This window comes from Chiloscyllium plagiosum, chromosome 1 (genome assembly GCF_004010195.1).
Source record: "Chiloscyllium plagiosum isolate BGI_BamShark_2017 chromosome 1, ASM401019v2, whole genome shotgun sequence".
Classification (NCBI taxonomy): domain Eukaryota; kingdom Metazoa; phylum Chordata; class Chondrichthyes; order Orectolobiformes; family Hemiscylliidae; genus Chiloscyllium; species Chiloscyllium plagiosum.
Genome location: NC_057710.1, coordinates 127,387,139 through 127,401,687, shown reverse-complemented (window position 1 = coordinate 127,401,687; position 14,549 = coordinate 127,387,139). Strand labels below are relative to the sequence as shown.

Genomic DNA, 14,549 nt, shown 5'->3' with positions numbered 1-14,549 from the left:
CTCTTGACCTTATTACAGCCTTGGTCTAAACAAGGACAAAAGAGCTGAACTTCAAGGGTGAGGTAAGAGTGACTGCCTCTCACATCAACACTGCAATTGACTGAGTATGGCATCAAAGACCCCTAGAAAAATTGGAGTTAATGGGGATCAAGGAGAAAGCTTTCCATTGTTTAATACAAAGAAAGATGGTTGTAGCTGTTGGATGTCACAAATATTAGTTGTCATCCGTCTCTACAGGAGTTCTCACGGGAAACTCCTTGTCCCAGTTATCCTCAGCTATTTAATTATTTGCATTTCTTTCAACCTAGCTTCTGAAATGGGAATATCTACTGAAGATTGACAATGTTCAACACCACTCATGACCACTCAGTTATTGAAGTAATCTGTATTCATATACAGAAAGACCCAAACAACATCTTAGAGCTGGTAAGTGGCAAACACATTTAAAACAATGCAAGTGTCAATGAATGGCCATCTTCAATAACAGAAAATCTAACCATATCTCCTTGACATTGTCCTTGATACTGACATTATTAAATCTACCTCTCTTAATAACCTGTAAGTTAGCAGAAGCTAAACTTGACCAGCCATATAAATACAATGGCTACAAAAGCAGGTCAAAAGTGACAAACCCTGTGGTCATCTTTGTCCTGATATAAAATTGCAATCTTAGCATTGTGCCTATTCTGGACCATTACCCTTTCCCACCACCAGAGACAAAGAAATTCCTGCAGAAAGTCCTGCCAGATGAGTTCAGGTTGTATAATATCAACACTAGGAGCTTTTCCCACAAAATCAATGTCTTTGCTAAGATCCTGCACCATGAATTCAATAGGTAGCTCTGCTGTGACAGGCAGGCTTTTGATCAAGTCTGGACCTTCTTCGGTGTCAATATTCCTTACAACCAGCATATTTTACATCTTTCCAAGTACTTTTGGTGTCAGTGGTAACCTCTCCTACCTCTATTTTTAATTGATGATGAACCTGTTGACTATTTGATCCTTTTATATATGTCCCTGACATTCATTGTGGCAAAGGATATCTAGGCACTATGATGGAGGTGGAACCAGCAGTCATTGGCACACTTGAGCAATTGAGCAATTTCTACTCCATTCAGAGTCTTCTTGTACAGAAATCTGTTGCAATTAATGAGAGCAGGCCACTGGGCTTCAATGACAGGTTCCTTCACAGTTGTTGTTCATTAGTCATTATCTTTCCATGCTCACTTCCCACTTGTTGAAGGTGCAGTCTCAAACTGTGTTCCATTTTACCTCAGGAATCTGAGTGAGTTGTTGGAAAGTGCATGTTGAATTGAGACATAGAATTTTTGGTTTTTATCTGAGTAGGCACTATTACTAACATCAATCTGAGGATTTCTGCTTTTAACATATAATTTTCAAGGGTTGTAGCCTAACATTGGTGTACACCATGATGTGATGTTTATTAGTCAGCATTGTGGATCCTGTGTGCATTGACAATGCTGCTCATACAGTCACATATGGTGATGATTCGCTCTGCCTGGTACCTGTGATGACTCTATAATACCTTGAGGCATGGTTTGTTCTGAAAAGTGTTAATTACGCAGAGTTTGTGGTAGCTTTTTGGAATGACCAAAAATATAGCTCAGCAGTGCAAATTGTACTATTAAATTATCAGATTTCTCATTTCTTGTAATTCACAGGTTTCAGCTCAGCAGCATATTTCCTTTTTATTATAATTCCAAGGATCAGTGCCAAGTCTGAAACATTTCACTGTCCTCTAGGTCTGATCTCAAATGTGGAACTATAGCCAATGTGAAACTTCATTTTGGGGAAGAATATCTAATGTGTAGTCAACTTTATCTTGTGATGGGAGATTCCCTACAAGATCTCAGTCCCATTTAAACTTTATGTCAATAAGTCAGTCTGAATAACAAATATTCAAGGAAATGTTTGATAAAAAAATACAGTTCTGCTGGTGCAAGATCATTGGAGATATATTTGTTTCACAACATAAATGATTGCATCCTCAAACTAAACTCTTCCTAATAGTGGGAATTTTAGAACTATATTTACACCTTTGCACTCTTTTCCAAATTAAGGTCCAAAGGACCGCATCATAAACCAGCCAGTGAGGAGGAGAAATGCTTCCAGTAAAGCATGAGCTTTAATTTTGTTGTCCAGAATCGGATTGTTTTGAAGTTGTCTTATGCTATTTTCTTGGAAACAACAGTAACCAGCATCAAGTTATAGGGCTGTCTTAACAATGTTTTGAAAGATGTAATTAAATTATATAGAAAAGCATCCTGTTTGTGTATGTGTGGCAGGAGGTGGAGGGGAGAGACATTGAGTATTTGGGCGAGAGAATTCCTCTATTTTAGAGCCTTTGGCTGCACCTACATCTGGGAAGGTAGGGAAGTCCATACGGTCTGATATTGAGTCCTTGTCTTCAAACAAGTAAAACTGCACCAATCCTCCAGCCAGCTGAACTGGACCTCAAACTGGCATTACCCAAAATGGTTGGCATGGTGGTGGAAAACCAGCACACATATTTTGGGGCTAATATTTTTCGGTCCTTTTCATTCTTCCTTCCTGCCATCGGCAGTGTCTGGAAACCCTGACACAAGTTTCCAGAAGGTATATTCAATTAAGTCCCTCAAGCCAGTTTATTCGCTGATGTTGAAGCTCCTAAAATTGAAGGCACATTATTGACTTAGTCAGGCTATTGGCTGAGTTGAGTACGCCAGAAGATCATGATAATGGTCAGATACTTGAATTCTCCAGATGTGACTGGTGGTATCCTGCATGGATCTATATTGAGGACTCAACCATTCACCACATTTATTAACTTAATTGTTTAGCAGATGGGAAAGTCAAATATCCAAAGTTGCCAACACCACACAGATATGCAGCATTGGAAATAGTGTGGGTAGTAGCCTAGTGCATAAAAATGTCAGTTGATCTAGTGAATAAATAAAGTGGCAAAAGAAGAACACGATAAAATGAGTTAGAAGTTATACTTCAGCAGTACAACATTTTTGTTCAGAACATACCTGGCGCACAGTGGATAGTCTTGACACCATATTCTAGGATCTTTATGTCGGTCTTAGAGGAAGTGCAGCGTTGGTTTACCAGGATTGATACCTGGACTCCAATGGTTAAATTATAAACAAATATTAAGTGAACCATGTTTGTAATCTCTTGAGTTTAGAGTGTTAAGGGGTAACCTGATCACAGATAGTATAATTAGAGAGAAGCTACTTCTGTTGGGTGAGGAGTTAAGGAGTGGTGGCATCGTCCAAACATTAGAGCCAGACCTTTCAGAATTGAAATTAGGAAATTGTCTTTCATGGTGGTAGACTTTCTTCCACAAATAGCAATTCATGCAAGGTCAGCACTTAATTTTAAAAGTTAGATTGATGCATTTTTGATCATCAACATGGGGAGCTTGTAGTTCAGCTGTGATCTTATTGACTGGCAGAAATAGCAGGATGAAAAGTGAAATGATCCTTTCCTGCTTCGACAACTTTACAATGCATACATAAAATATTCATCACATATAACAACATGTTACCTGTTGGTGGCTGCTGTAAACTATGTTTATGTGCAAAAGTGAAAGAAAACTTGACAAAGGAGCAGGGAAACTCCATTCCACGGGATTTTCAGCAGATTTTACTGTATGTGATTACGCAAAGTGAGAGCAGAGGATCTCAATAAATAATAGCTGTTTTGCTCCTCTTTAGCAGAACTTCACTCAACAGATGAAGATTCTCTGAGGTTGACATCAGATCATTCAGCAGTAATCTATTCAACAGCACAAAGATGATCAAGACAACAACTGCAGTAACTATCATCCTGTTTTTGTGTGCTATAACTGCACAGGGTATGTCAACATTTCTCTCTTGTATTTTACTTTTTGTCCTGCATTATAATATAGAATGGAATCTTTCTACTGACTTGTTGACCAGTCATACATGTGTCAGTTTGCTCTTTGGATATTCATTAAACTGTTAATGATCACCAATATTATTGACAGTACAATGCTAGTTCGAATGCTTTGTTATTAATATAGGGGTATTTAATCACTTTAATCCATTTTAACCATGATGTTTGCAAGTAAAAAAGATTTTCTTGTGAGAAATTACTATTCCATGCAATGAGTAGTCATGTGAAATGCCCTGCTTAGAAATAGAGTCATAGAGATGGACAGCACGGAAACAGACCATTTGGTCCAACTTGTCCATGCTGACCAAGTATCCCAGATATCAGAGAGCCCTGACTGAAATCACTGCATCAAACCCACATGGTGATTGCAAGATACAGAAGTTCTCTGCAGGCCAATCAGGAAAACCTTCTAGCCCCACCTATCAGCAACTGACCCATGTCCCTCTAAATCCTTCCTATTCATATACATATGCAGATTTATTTTAAATGTCACAATTGTACTAACCTCCACCACTTCTCCTGGCAACTCATTCCATACAAGTATCACCCTATGCATGAAAAGGTTGCCCCTTAGGTCTCTTTTATATCTTTCCCCTCTCACCTTAAACCTATGCCCTCTAGTTCTGGACTCCACCACCCCAGGGAAAAGACTTTGACTATTTATCCTATCCATGCCCCTCATAGTTTTGTAAACCTCTATAAGGTCACCCCTCAGCCTCCACAGTCCATTGAAAACAGCCCCAGCTGTTTCAACCTCTCCCGATAATGCACATCCTCCAACCCTGGCAACATCCTTGTAAATCATTTCTGAACCCTTTCAAGTTTCACAACATTCTTCTGATAGGAAGGAGACCAGAATTGCACGCAATATTCCAAATCATTGTCCTGTACAGCTGCAACATGACCTCCCAACTCCTGTACTCAATACTCTGACCAATAAAGGAAAGCAAACCAAACACCTTCTTCACTATCCTATCTAGCTGCAACTCCACTTTCAAGGATGTTGTGGATGCAAGTTCAATTGAGGCATTAAAGAGGGTATTTGATGATTATTTGGGTAAAACGAACTGAAGTGTGCATGTATGGAGAAAAAAACATGGGTTTGGCTGCAGGGAGTGATGATCATTTGAAAAGCCAATGAAGACAAAGTGGCTCAAATGGCTTCCTTCTGCACCGTAGCATTTTAGCAATTACTTTTTATTTCCAAGATAGCAGAATAACTTGATTCATTGCCATTATTTAGATAGCCAATTGGTATTTTATTGTGAGTCATGCAGAAATATGTTAAGATATCTCACATTGGAACTAAGTGCAAAGATTCACTCTACTTCAATCAATAATATCAATCAATCTTTTCACAGGTATCCCTGTGCCAGGACCTCAAGCCCGGTGCTTGTGCCTCAGCACCAGCTCTGAGTTCATCAATCCAAAGCTCATCAAGAGTTTGAAATACATTCCCAAAGGATCGCACTGTGAGATGCTGGAGATAATGTGAGAATATCATCTTTAACCTTTCTGCTTGTGTTATGGCTATTTAAAAACTGTGTTACTTCCTGAAAACATGTTGGATAATTCATTGTTTGTTTATGAAGCAGGTAGTTTATTTCAAAGTCTAAATAAATTCTCAATTCTCAGAGGGAGATATCTAGTTTATGCGGATGATCAATTTATATAGGTTTTCCTTCTCTTCACAGTGTCACCATGAAAACCGGGAAGAAATTATGTGTGAGCCCTGATGCTGAGTGGGTGAAGATTATCATTAAAGTAAAGAAAGGTTGGTATTTGGCGTTTGTCCAAATTCAGACTGCACATTCCAATAGACATTGAGATCACTGCATCAAACCCACATGGAGATTGCAAGATGCAGAAGTTCTCTGCAGGCCAATCAGGAAAATGTTCTTAAATAGTCCCCTCCTTAATCACAGTCCTGATGCTGCAATAGTAATCACCAGACTCACACTGATGTCAGGCTGGCGGGCCCAGCAGGGGAGCTTGGTACTGCTAAAAGCAGGAGAGCACAAGGATGGCTCAGTATGGAGATGGCCTGTCCACCTGCATGGGAGGGAACCATTAAAGCAGCCTGGAGCTGGATTTCCATCCTGCCAAAAACAGTGACCCTTGGAATTTGTTTCCTTTCTGGACATCTGGGTTAATTGAATCTTCTCAACAATCCTGTGTGTTTCTTCATGGGATGGCATGGAACAGAAGCAGCACGGTGGCTCAGTGGTTAGCACTGCTTCCTCATAGGACTTGGGTTTGATTCCACCATCGGGTGACTGTCTATATGGAGTTTGCATATTCTCCCTGTGTCTGCGTGGGTTTCCTCTGGATGCTTCAGTTTCCCCTGGCTGTCCAAAGTTAGGTTAGGTGGATTGGCTTAGCTAAATTGCCTGTAGTGTCCAGGGATGTGCATACTAGGTAGATTAGCTATAGGAAATGCAGGGTTGTGGGCATATAGATAGGGTGTGTGATTGGGATGCTATTTGAAGGGTCAGTGTGGACTTGATGGGCAGAATGGCTTGCTTCCACACTGTAGGGATTTTATGATTCAGGCATCAATTTGTTGAAAGTAGTATATAACTTCCTTTTAAGCGGCAATATTCCAGGGAGTTCTAGGTGGTGGCATGGAGTGTGCTTCAGTACATGTTCAGGAAGCTGTTAACTAGCTCCCCTTCCCCTTTAACACTTTCAATACGTGTTTTAATGATTGCATGAACCTTTCAACAAGATCACTTAGAGAAGATAGAGCACTGACCTAATGTGCCGAATGCCATTGCATTCCATGTGTCAGTAAACTCCTCCATGAGGAACTGAGGGCCATTGTTGCTGAAAACTTTCTCAGAGTTTCTAAACTTCAGAAACATTTTGTCCACTTTCTCAATGGCCAGGCCTGCAGAAGTAGATTTCATTACAACTACTTCCAAGCACTTAGAATGAGCACCAGCTACCATCAGCAGCATTTGACCCTTAATAGGTGGGCAAAATTAATGTGGGCACATTGTCATGGCACCTCAGCCTATTCCCAGTGTGTAATGATGACAATGGCACTGTGATCCTGATTTTTGTGTACACCTGGCACAAGCTAGCTTTGATCTGGCCATCCAAATTCAATCATCAAAAAATAGCTCCTGGCAAGCTCTTTTGTTCTCATGACCCTTATAGAACTGCTCCAGCAGCTTGTATCATTGCGATATATAGAGAGATTATTTCCCTTATTTCCCATAGCAGACAGCTGTTCCGACCTGACTATTCCCAGCTCCAGGACATATACGGCTTAAGTTCCAGGTGATTTCTGTCCTTTTAGGAGATTATCCATCACATGGTTTAAAGCAACATCATTTCCTGATTGGGTGAAGTAGAGAATCTTCAACCCATGACTGGATTGCCCTTGACTGGAGAGCAAGGGCAGCCTGGAAGATGGATCTGCATTTACATGTTGCTCCGATGTCCGGTATTTTACATCATATGAATATGCTGAAGGGAATAGAGTCCACCTCTGAGGCTGACTGTCACCAATTCTGGGAGGCTGCTGCTGAAGAAATCCCAGAGCCCAGGCCAAAGAAGGATCAAAGATGAGGGCGCGATGATCTGTTAGCAGAATGACCTGTCAGCTCTATAAATTATGGTAATATTTTCTCACTCTGAAAATGATGTTGAGGGCCTTCTTCTCCACTTGGACATATCTGCTTGAGTAAGAGCGCATGAAGCAAAGACATTGGGCCTCCCCTCTCTGTTGGGTAGTGTCTGCAACAACACTGCACTGATTCCATTGGGTGAAGCAGCTACCACCAATTGCAAGGGCAATGTAGGGGCGAAGTTAACCAGAACATCCAAACCCTGGACTGTCTGTTTGACAGAAAGACATGCTCTCTCACAGTCTGTTCTAGTTCCAAGACCGAGCTTCACATAGAAGGCTGTTCAACAGCTTCAAAAGGGTCACCAAATTAGGAATGAATATTCCATAATGCATAATTCAATTTAATCCATTCCTAAAGAGCTGGTGTAGGAGGGAGGCCTTCAAGTATGTGGATCATTGGCATTCCTTCTGAGGCAGGTGAGACTTCTACTAGATGGATGGGTTGCATCTAAACTGGAGGGGCACCAATATCATAGAACATAGAACAATACAGAGCAGAACAGGTCCTTCGACCCACAATGTTGTGCTGACCTGTGAACTAATCTAAGGCCACAATCCCATCATCATCCACATGCTTATCCAAGGATTGTTTAAATCTCCCTAATGTAGCTGAGTTAACTACATTGGCAGACAGGGCATTCCACACCCTTACCACTCTCTGAACAAAGAACCTGCCTTTAACATCTGTCTTAAATCTATTACCCCTCAATTTGCAGCTATGCTCCCTCGTACAAGCAGACATCATTATCCTAGGAAAACGACTCTCACTGTCTACCCTATCTAATCCTCTGACCATCATGTATGTCTCTATTAAATCCCCTCTTAGCCTTCTTCTCTCCAATGAGAACAGACCCAAGTCCCTCAGCCTTTCCTCATAAAGACTTTCGCTCCAGACCAGGCAACATCCTGATAAACCTCCTCTGCACCTTTTCCAATGCTTCCACATCCTTCTTGTAATGGGGGTGACCAGAATTGCACATAATACTCCAAGTGAGGCCGCACTAGTGTTTTGTACAGTTGCAGCATGACATCACAGCTACGGAACTCAATCCCTCTACCAATAAAACCTAACACACCATATGCCTTCTTAACAGCACTATCAACTTGGGTAGCAACTTTCAGGGATCTATGTATATTGACACCAAGGTCCCTCTGCACATCCATAGTACCAAGAATTTTTCCATTGACCCAGTATTCTGCCTTCCTGTTATTCTTCCCAAAGTGTATCACCTCGAATTTATCTGCATTGAACTCTATTCGCCACCAAGTCCCCCTGCAACCTGTCCACCACTCCACCAACTTTGGTATCATCTGCAAACTTACTAATGACAAAAGCAGTGGTCCCAAAACAGATCCTTGTGGGATACCACTAATAACCGGACTCCAGGCTGAATATTTCCATCAACCACCATTAGTTGCCTTCTTATAGAAAGCCGGTTTGTAATCCAAACTGCTAAATCACCTTCAATCCCTTGCCTCCGCATTTTCTCCAATAGCCTACCATGTGGAACTTTATCAAAGGCTTTACTGAAGTCCATGTACACCACGTTAACTGCCCTATCCTCATCCACATGCTTGGTCACCTTCTCAAAAAACTCAGTGAGGTTTGTGAGACACGACCTGCCCTCGATGAATCTGTGTTGACTATTTCCAATCAAATTGTTGCTTGTTAGATGATTATAAATCCTATCTCTTATAATTCTTTCCAAAACTTTTCCTACAACAGATGTAAGGCTCACAGGTCTATAATTACCTGGGTCATCTCTGCTGCCCTTCTTGAACAATGACACAACATTTGCATTCCTCCAGTCCTTTGGTACTAAACTTGTAGACAATGATGACTCAAAGATCAAGGCCAAAGGCTCCTAATTCTCCTACTGAGCTTCCCAGTGAATTCTTGGAAAATCCCATCTGGCCCAGGAGACTTATCTACTTACACACCTTCTAGAATTGATAACACCTCCTCCTTACTAACCTCAATCCTTTCAAGTCTAATAGCCTGTATCTTCTCCTCTACAATATTCTCCTTTTCCTGATTGAAAACAGATGAGAAATATTCATTTAGCATCTCTCCGATCTCCACAGGGGCCACATGCAACTTTGGAAAATCCCATCTGGCCCAGGAGACTTATCTACTTACACACCTTCTAGAATTGATAACACCTCCTCCTTACTAACCTCAATCCTTTCAAGTCTAATAGCCTCTTCTCCTCTACAACATTCTCCTTTTCCTGATTGAAAACAGATGAGAAATATTCATTTAGCATCTCTCTGATCTCCACAGGGGCCACATGCAACTTCCCACTTTTGTCTTTGACAGGCCTATTCCTACCCTAGTCATCCTTTTATTCCTCTCATACCGATAGAAAGCTTTAAGGTTCTCCTTTATTCTACCTGCTAATCCTAGTGTCACTTGGGAGGGTTTAAGCTACAGTGGCAGTGGGTGGGGGCTAGAGCAGTCGATCTGCAAGGGAAATAACTGAGGACAAGTTTAAGACTAACGTCAGTGAGACTAAGAGAAAGAGCACAGGGAGAGGTTACTGAACATGGCAGGACTGGCAGCCTAAAGTCTATTTGTTTTAATGCAAGGTGTATGACAGGTAAGACAGATGAACTTAGAGATTATTACAAATAACCATGATGTTGCAGCTATGATAGAAACTTGGTTGGGAGAAAGACAGGATTAACAGCTTTCCAGGATTTAGATATTTCACAGAAAGATAAAAAGAGGTGAAGGAGTTGAGTTATTGATAAGGTAAATGATGACAGGGTGTCTGGGACAGTTTTTTGAAACTATAGGTAATACTAAATAGTCCAACTAGGGAAAGGGCCATACTATGGGCTTGAGCCCGGTCAGGTGATAGAAGTTTCAGTGGCAACAGTGACTATAATTCTGTAGTAGTCATGATTTGGAGATGCCAGTGTTGGACAGGGGTGTACAAAGTTAAAAATCACACAACACCAGGTTACAGTCCAACAGGTTTAATTGGAAGCACACTAGCTTTCGGAGCACATTACCTGAAAAAGGGCTTATGACCGAAACGTCGATTCTCCTGTTCCTTTGATGCTGCCTGACCTGCTGCACTTTTCCAGCAACATATTTTTAAGCTATAACCTGATGTTGTGTGATTTTTAACTTTATAATTCTGTAAACTTTAAATTACTTATGGATAAGGGTAAGAGTAGGCCCCAGGTGAAAATACCAGCTACTGCAATATTAGGCAGGATCAGATGCCCTAAGAGATGCCACGATTCAAATATACTCACAGGGGCCTGCTTCCTTCCAAGATCCTTGGCCCTTGCAGGCAGACTTGCTGGGAGACAAGGGATACCCTCTTCAAACCTGGCTCTCCATAGCTGTTGGAAATGCACAGACTGGTGCAGAATAATATTACAATGTTGTGCATGCTTCCAATAGGGCCATAGTGGGACAGACAATAGGTCTCCTGAGAATGAGACCTTGAAAGCTGGACAGCTCCAATGGGGCTTCTGTGTACCAACCAAGCAAGGTGCCCCACATCAGTACTGCATATTGCTGGCACTTCACAAGTCTCACGGACAAAGGGTGGGGAAAATTGAGTGCATGAAACCAATTCCTTAGGATGAGTGTGTGGCTGAGGATCATGACATTCACCAAGATGTCCTTGAGAGGGGCCAGTACAACCTTCCGGAGGGCCCAAGAAATCAGAGGTAGCCTTACTACCAATCACTTCCTGGGTAACTCAGCTGCATTCAGACTTTGTTTGATTGTTTTTATATCCAAGGCCTGGCAGGCATCCTCCTGTCATTGTAAAGGACGTCTGTAACATGCTGGTTTTCTGTTCTTCACTTATTGGCTTGTACACTAACTGCTACTTTATGCACCATAATGATATCTTCAACAGTCAGATGGTGTGTTTTTGTCACGTGGTGTATAAGTTATGTAGCTCTGAAATGTGCCTTGAGGGTATGACATATGAATCACTTGTGATCGAGGTCCTCATGAGAGCCAATAGTTTAATATGAACCCTGAGAGAAATCCTTCTGATACTTCCTTTATCTGTACCCCTAAGTGTTTCAGAGTGCACAGAGACTGTAACATTATATACTTGAATGTGCTCTAAAACAGGCTTTAGCCTGCCAGAGGCTTTTCTCTGCAGAGCACTGTACTAGGAGCAACAGTTCATTGCAAGTGGTTCATTGAAGATCTCCCAGCCTTGAATTTTATTACACTGTCTTGGAACACTCATACATATGAACAACCTTTTCCATTAAGAGATGTGTGGAATCATCACTGGTACTGCACATTCAACCATGAAGTAGGTCACTGGGTCTGGCACTATCCCCGGAAATTGGCTTTAACATCAGTGTCCTTCACATTAATGTGCAATGCCTTGGCTACAGTCCTCAAAGTTAAATTTTAAGGATCACTGATGTCAAGTTTTCTGCAGTCATAGCCTTGAGTGAGGTATGACCAACATTTTCAATTGTAATGCAAACGGTTACATCCTTGGGATGACGATCTTGTCTCTTACATGGTCAATTTAACTAGGTGCTGCAGTGAAAACAATACTACAGCTGACACTGTAACAGTGCAAGTGAAAATATACTGACAAAACCAGTGGCTTATTTACAGTGATGCAGCAACAATGTGTCCTCAGTGTGTTTTCTTCCTCATTGCCCTCCCAATACTAGATATAGCCCCAATGCCTGAATCGGGGGTGAAGGGAGTCTGCTCTGGCCCTGTTAACTTGGAAGATTTGGATGGTTACCCCTGATGCCCTTGGCCCTAGACAGCCAAGGCCCACTGAGATTCTTCTGTGCAGATGCAAGCTCACCCTCCTTAACGTGATCTTTGGGATCACAGACAGGAGGCTGTCAGGGCACAACGGTCCTGAGAAGAATCCTTTGGGGTTCCTGTGTGTGCTGCTCCTTCCTCTGGGTGACTGCAGGTTTAATTCGATTCCCTACAGTGTGGAATCTGGCCCGTCGGCCCAACAAGTCCACACCGACCCTCCGAAGAGCAACCCACCCAGACCCATTTCCCTCTGACTAATGCACCCTCTGACTAATGCACCTAACACTATGGGCAATTTAACATGGCCAATCCACCTAACCTGCACATCTTTGGACTGTGGGAGGAAACCGGAGTACCGGGAGGAAACCCACACAGACACGGGGAGAATGCGTATCACTTGTCACCTGGAGAGAAAGGATTATCTGGAGGGAGCTCAAGGTCCTTTGTCTCCACTGATGTTGAATTCCCACGGCTAAAGTGATGGCCTGCTTCTGGGTTGTAGTTCGCTAACCTTGGTGAGGCGCAGTGGCAAAATTAAAGTGAGTGATGCCCATGCAAGGAGAGGTAGCAAAGGTGTAGTGGTGCCACTTACCATGGCAGAGTGCATTGGCTTCCTGTCTGCACTGCTGATGGAGGAGTCGGCAATGGCCCATATTGCTATTTCTGTCCAGGCTGGACATATCATGTAGGGTGGCCTCTTGTTGCAGTCAGCTGGGAAGAGAACTGATCTCTCCATCACCCCATTCACCAGTGCCTTAGAGCTTTCTCCATGAAGCAAGGAGTTGGCTTATTTTTCTTCTGGATCCTGTGTTGAGATTTTAAAAGGTGGGCAGTGCAGTGTGAAGAGCAGTTTCTGACTTGCAGCATCTGAAGTGGTATCAAGCTGAACTCTAAAGATACCTTCAGACCTTTAAAAAACAGAAGGTGTCAGCAGTGGCATCCACTTCCTTCTGCTTCACCATATGATTCGCTAAGTAATGCACTGGACATCACATTTGCACAAACAATGAGGTGAGAAGAAATGAGCAGAATGAGCAGAAATTACACCATAAAACTCACTCACCACCATTCTTTAAGTTCAAATGGGAAAATCCTGTCTGATATTTTCTGTACTAAAATAAACACCTGCAGTTAGTGGCGAAATATGATTTTTGATTTAAATTTCAGATGCCAGTTCACCCAAAAAAGAACAATGGGATGGACTTAATTTCAAACTTGAGAAACTGGAAGAAAATGGGACATTGAAATGAAAGCTGCTTTGTCCAGGACATTAATTCTCTGCTAACACCATCCGATGGCTTGTTTGAATATTTACCCTGCTTTATTTTACAAAAATGATTATAATTTTTAACCCTGTCACACTGTAATTGTTTACTCACTGCCAATGAAAACTGCCTGATGTAGTTCCTAAAACTTCGGGACAGCTCTGAATTTTATTTTCAAAGTCTAGCATGCGCATAAATAAAAGATACTGCTTATACTATTGCAAATTATTCTGTGACTGAAATGAATTTGCTTGCAGTTCTTCATCAGTGTTAGAAAATAATTTCCAACCAAAACACAGTCAGGCACATGGTGAAATATTCTGAACTTGTGATAGATTTTAAATGAAATGGATGTCATCAGTTGTTCAACTTTAATGACTGCAGTCATGGAAAGTTAATGTCAATTTTATTATTCTGGACATCAGAAAAGTTTCTGATGAAGAATGTGTGTTGTCACTGTTCATTAATCTTCAGATAAACTGTTGTGTGTTTCTTAATTAGATAAATTTAATGGATTGACTAATATTAATAGTCTGTGTTCTTCTTAAACAAAGACAAAAGATACATTCTGGCTGATTTCAGGTTTAAGCCTGTAAATTCCCTGGATTTTTATAACCAGAAACAGAACAACTTTGTTGGTATAAAAACTGTGGCTGGAAGGACAGCTCAGAAGCTAGAAATCCTGCAGGAAGTAATCTCCTGACTCCCTAAAGCCTGTCCATCAACTACAAGGCACAAGTCAGGAGTGTGATGGACTATTCCCCATTTGCCTGGATGGGTGTAGTTCCAACAACCCTCAAGAAGCTTGACACCATTTTGGGAAAAGCAGTGGCTTGATTGACATCGCATTCACAAACATTCGCTCTCTCCACCACTGGCATTCAGTAGCAGCAGTGTGTACCATCTACATGATGCATTGTAGAAATTTACCAAGGTTCCTTAAGCAA

The 14,549-nt window shown here is 41.6% G+C and overlaps 1 protein-coding gene across 1 annotated transcript; it reads left to right on the top strand.

The window, feature by feature from the left end:
- Positions 1-3,721: 3,721 nt before the first annotated feature.
- Positions 3,722-13,827, top strand: LOC122555815 (interleukin-8-like). The gene is made up of 4 exons (XM_043701985.1): positions 3,722-3,861; positions 5,285-5,414; positions 5,618-5,697; positions 13,505-13,827. The coding sequence occupies exons 1-4, from the start codon at positions 3,801-3,803 to the stop codon at positions 13,585-13,587; spliced, it is 354 nt and encodes a 117-aa protein (XP_043557920.1). The 5' UTR covers positions 3,722-3,800; the 3' UTR covers positions 13,588-13,827.
- The last annotated feature ends 722 nt before the right edge of the window (positions 13,828-14,549 follow it).

What these genes read in the sequence shown, in the direction of transcription:
- LOC122555815 (XM_043701985.1), top strand. Translation starts at nt 3,801, where the DNA reads ATGATCAAGACAACAACTGCAGTAACTATCATCCTGTTTTTGTGTGCT. An exon ending in TGTGAGATGCTGGAGATAAT is followed by an intron (nt 5,415 to 5,617) that starts GTGAGAATATCA and finishes TTCTCTTCACAG; the next exon opens with TGTCACCATGAAAACCGGGA. An exon ending in TATCATTAAAGTAAAGAAAG is followed by an intron (nt 5,698 to 13,504) that starts GTTGGTATTTGG and finishes TTTAAATTTCAG; the next exon opens with ATGCCAGTTCACCCAAAAAA.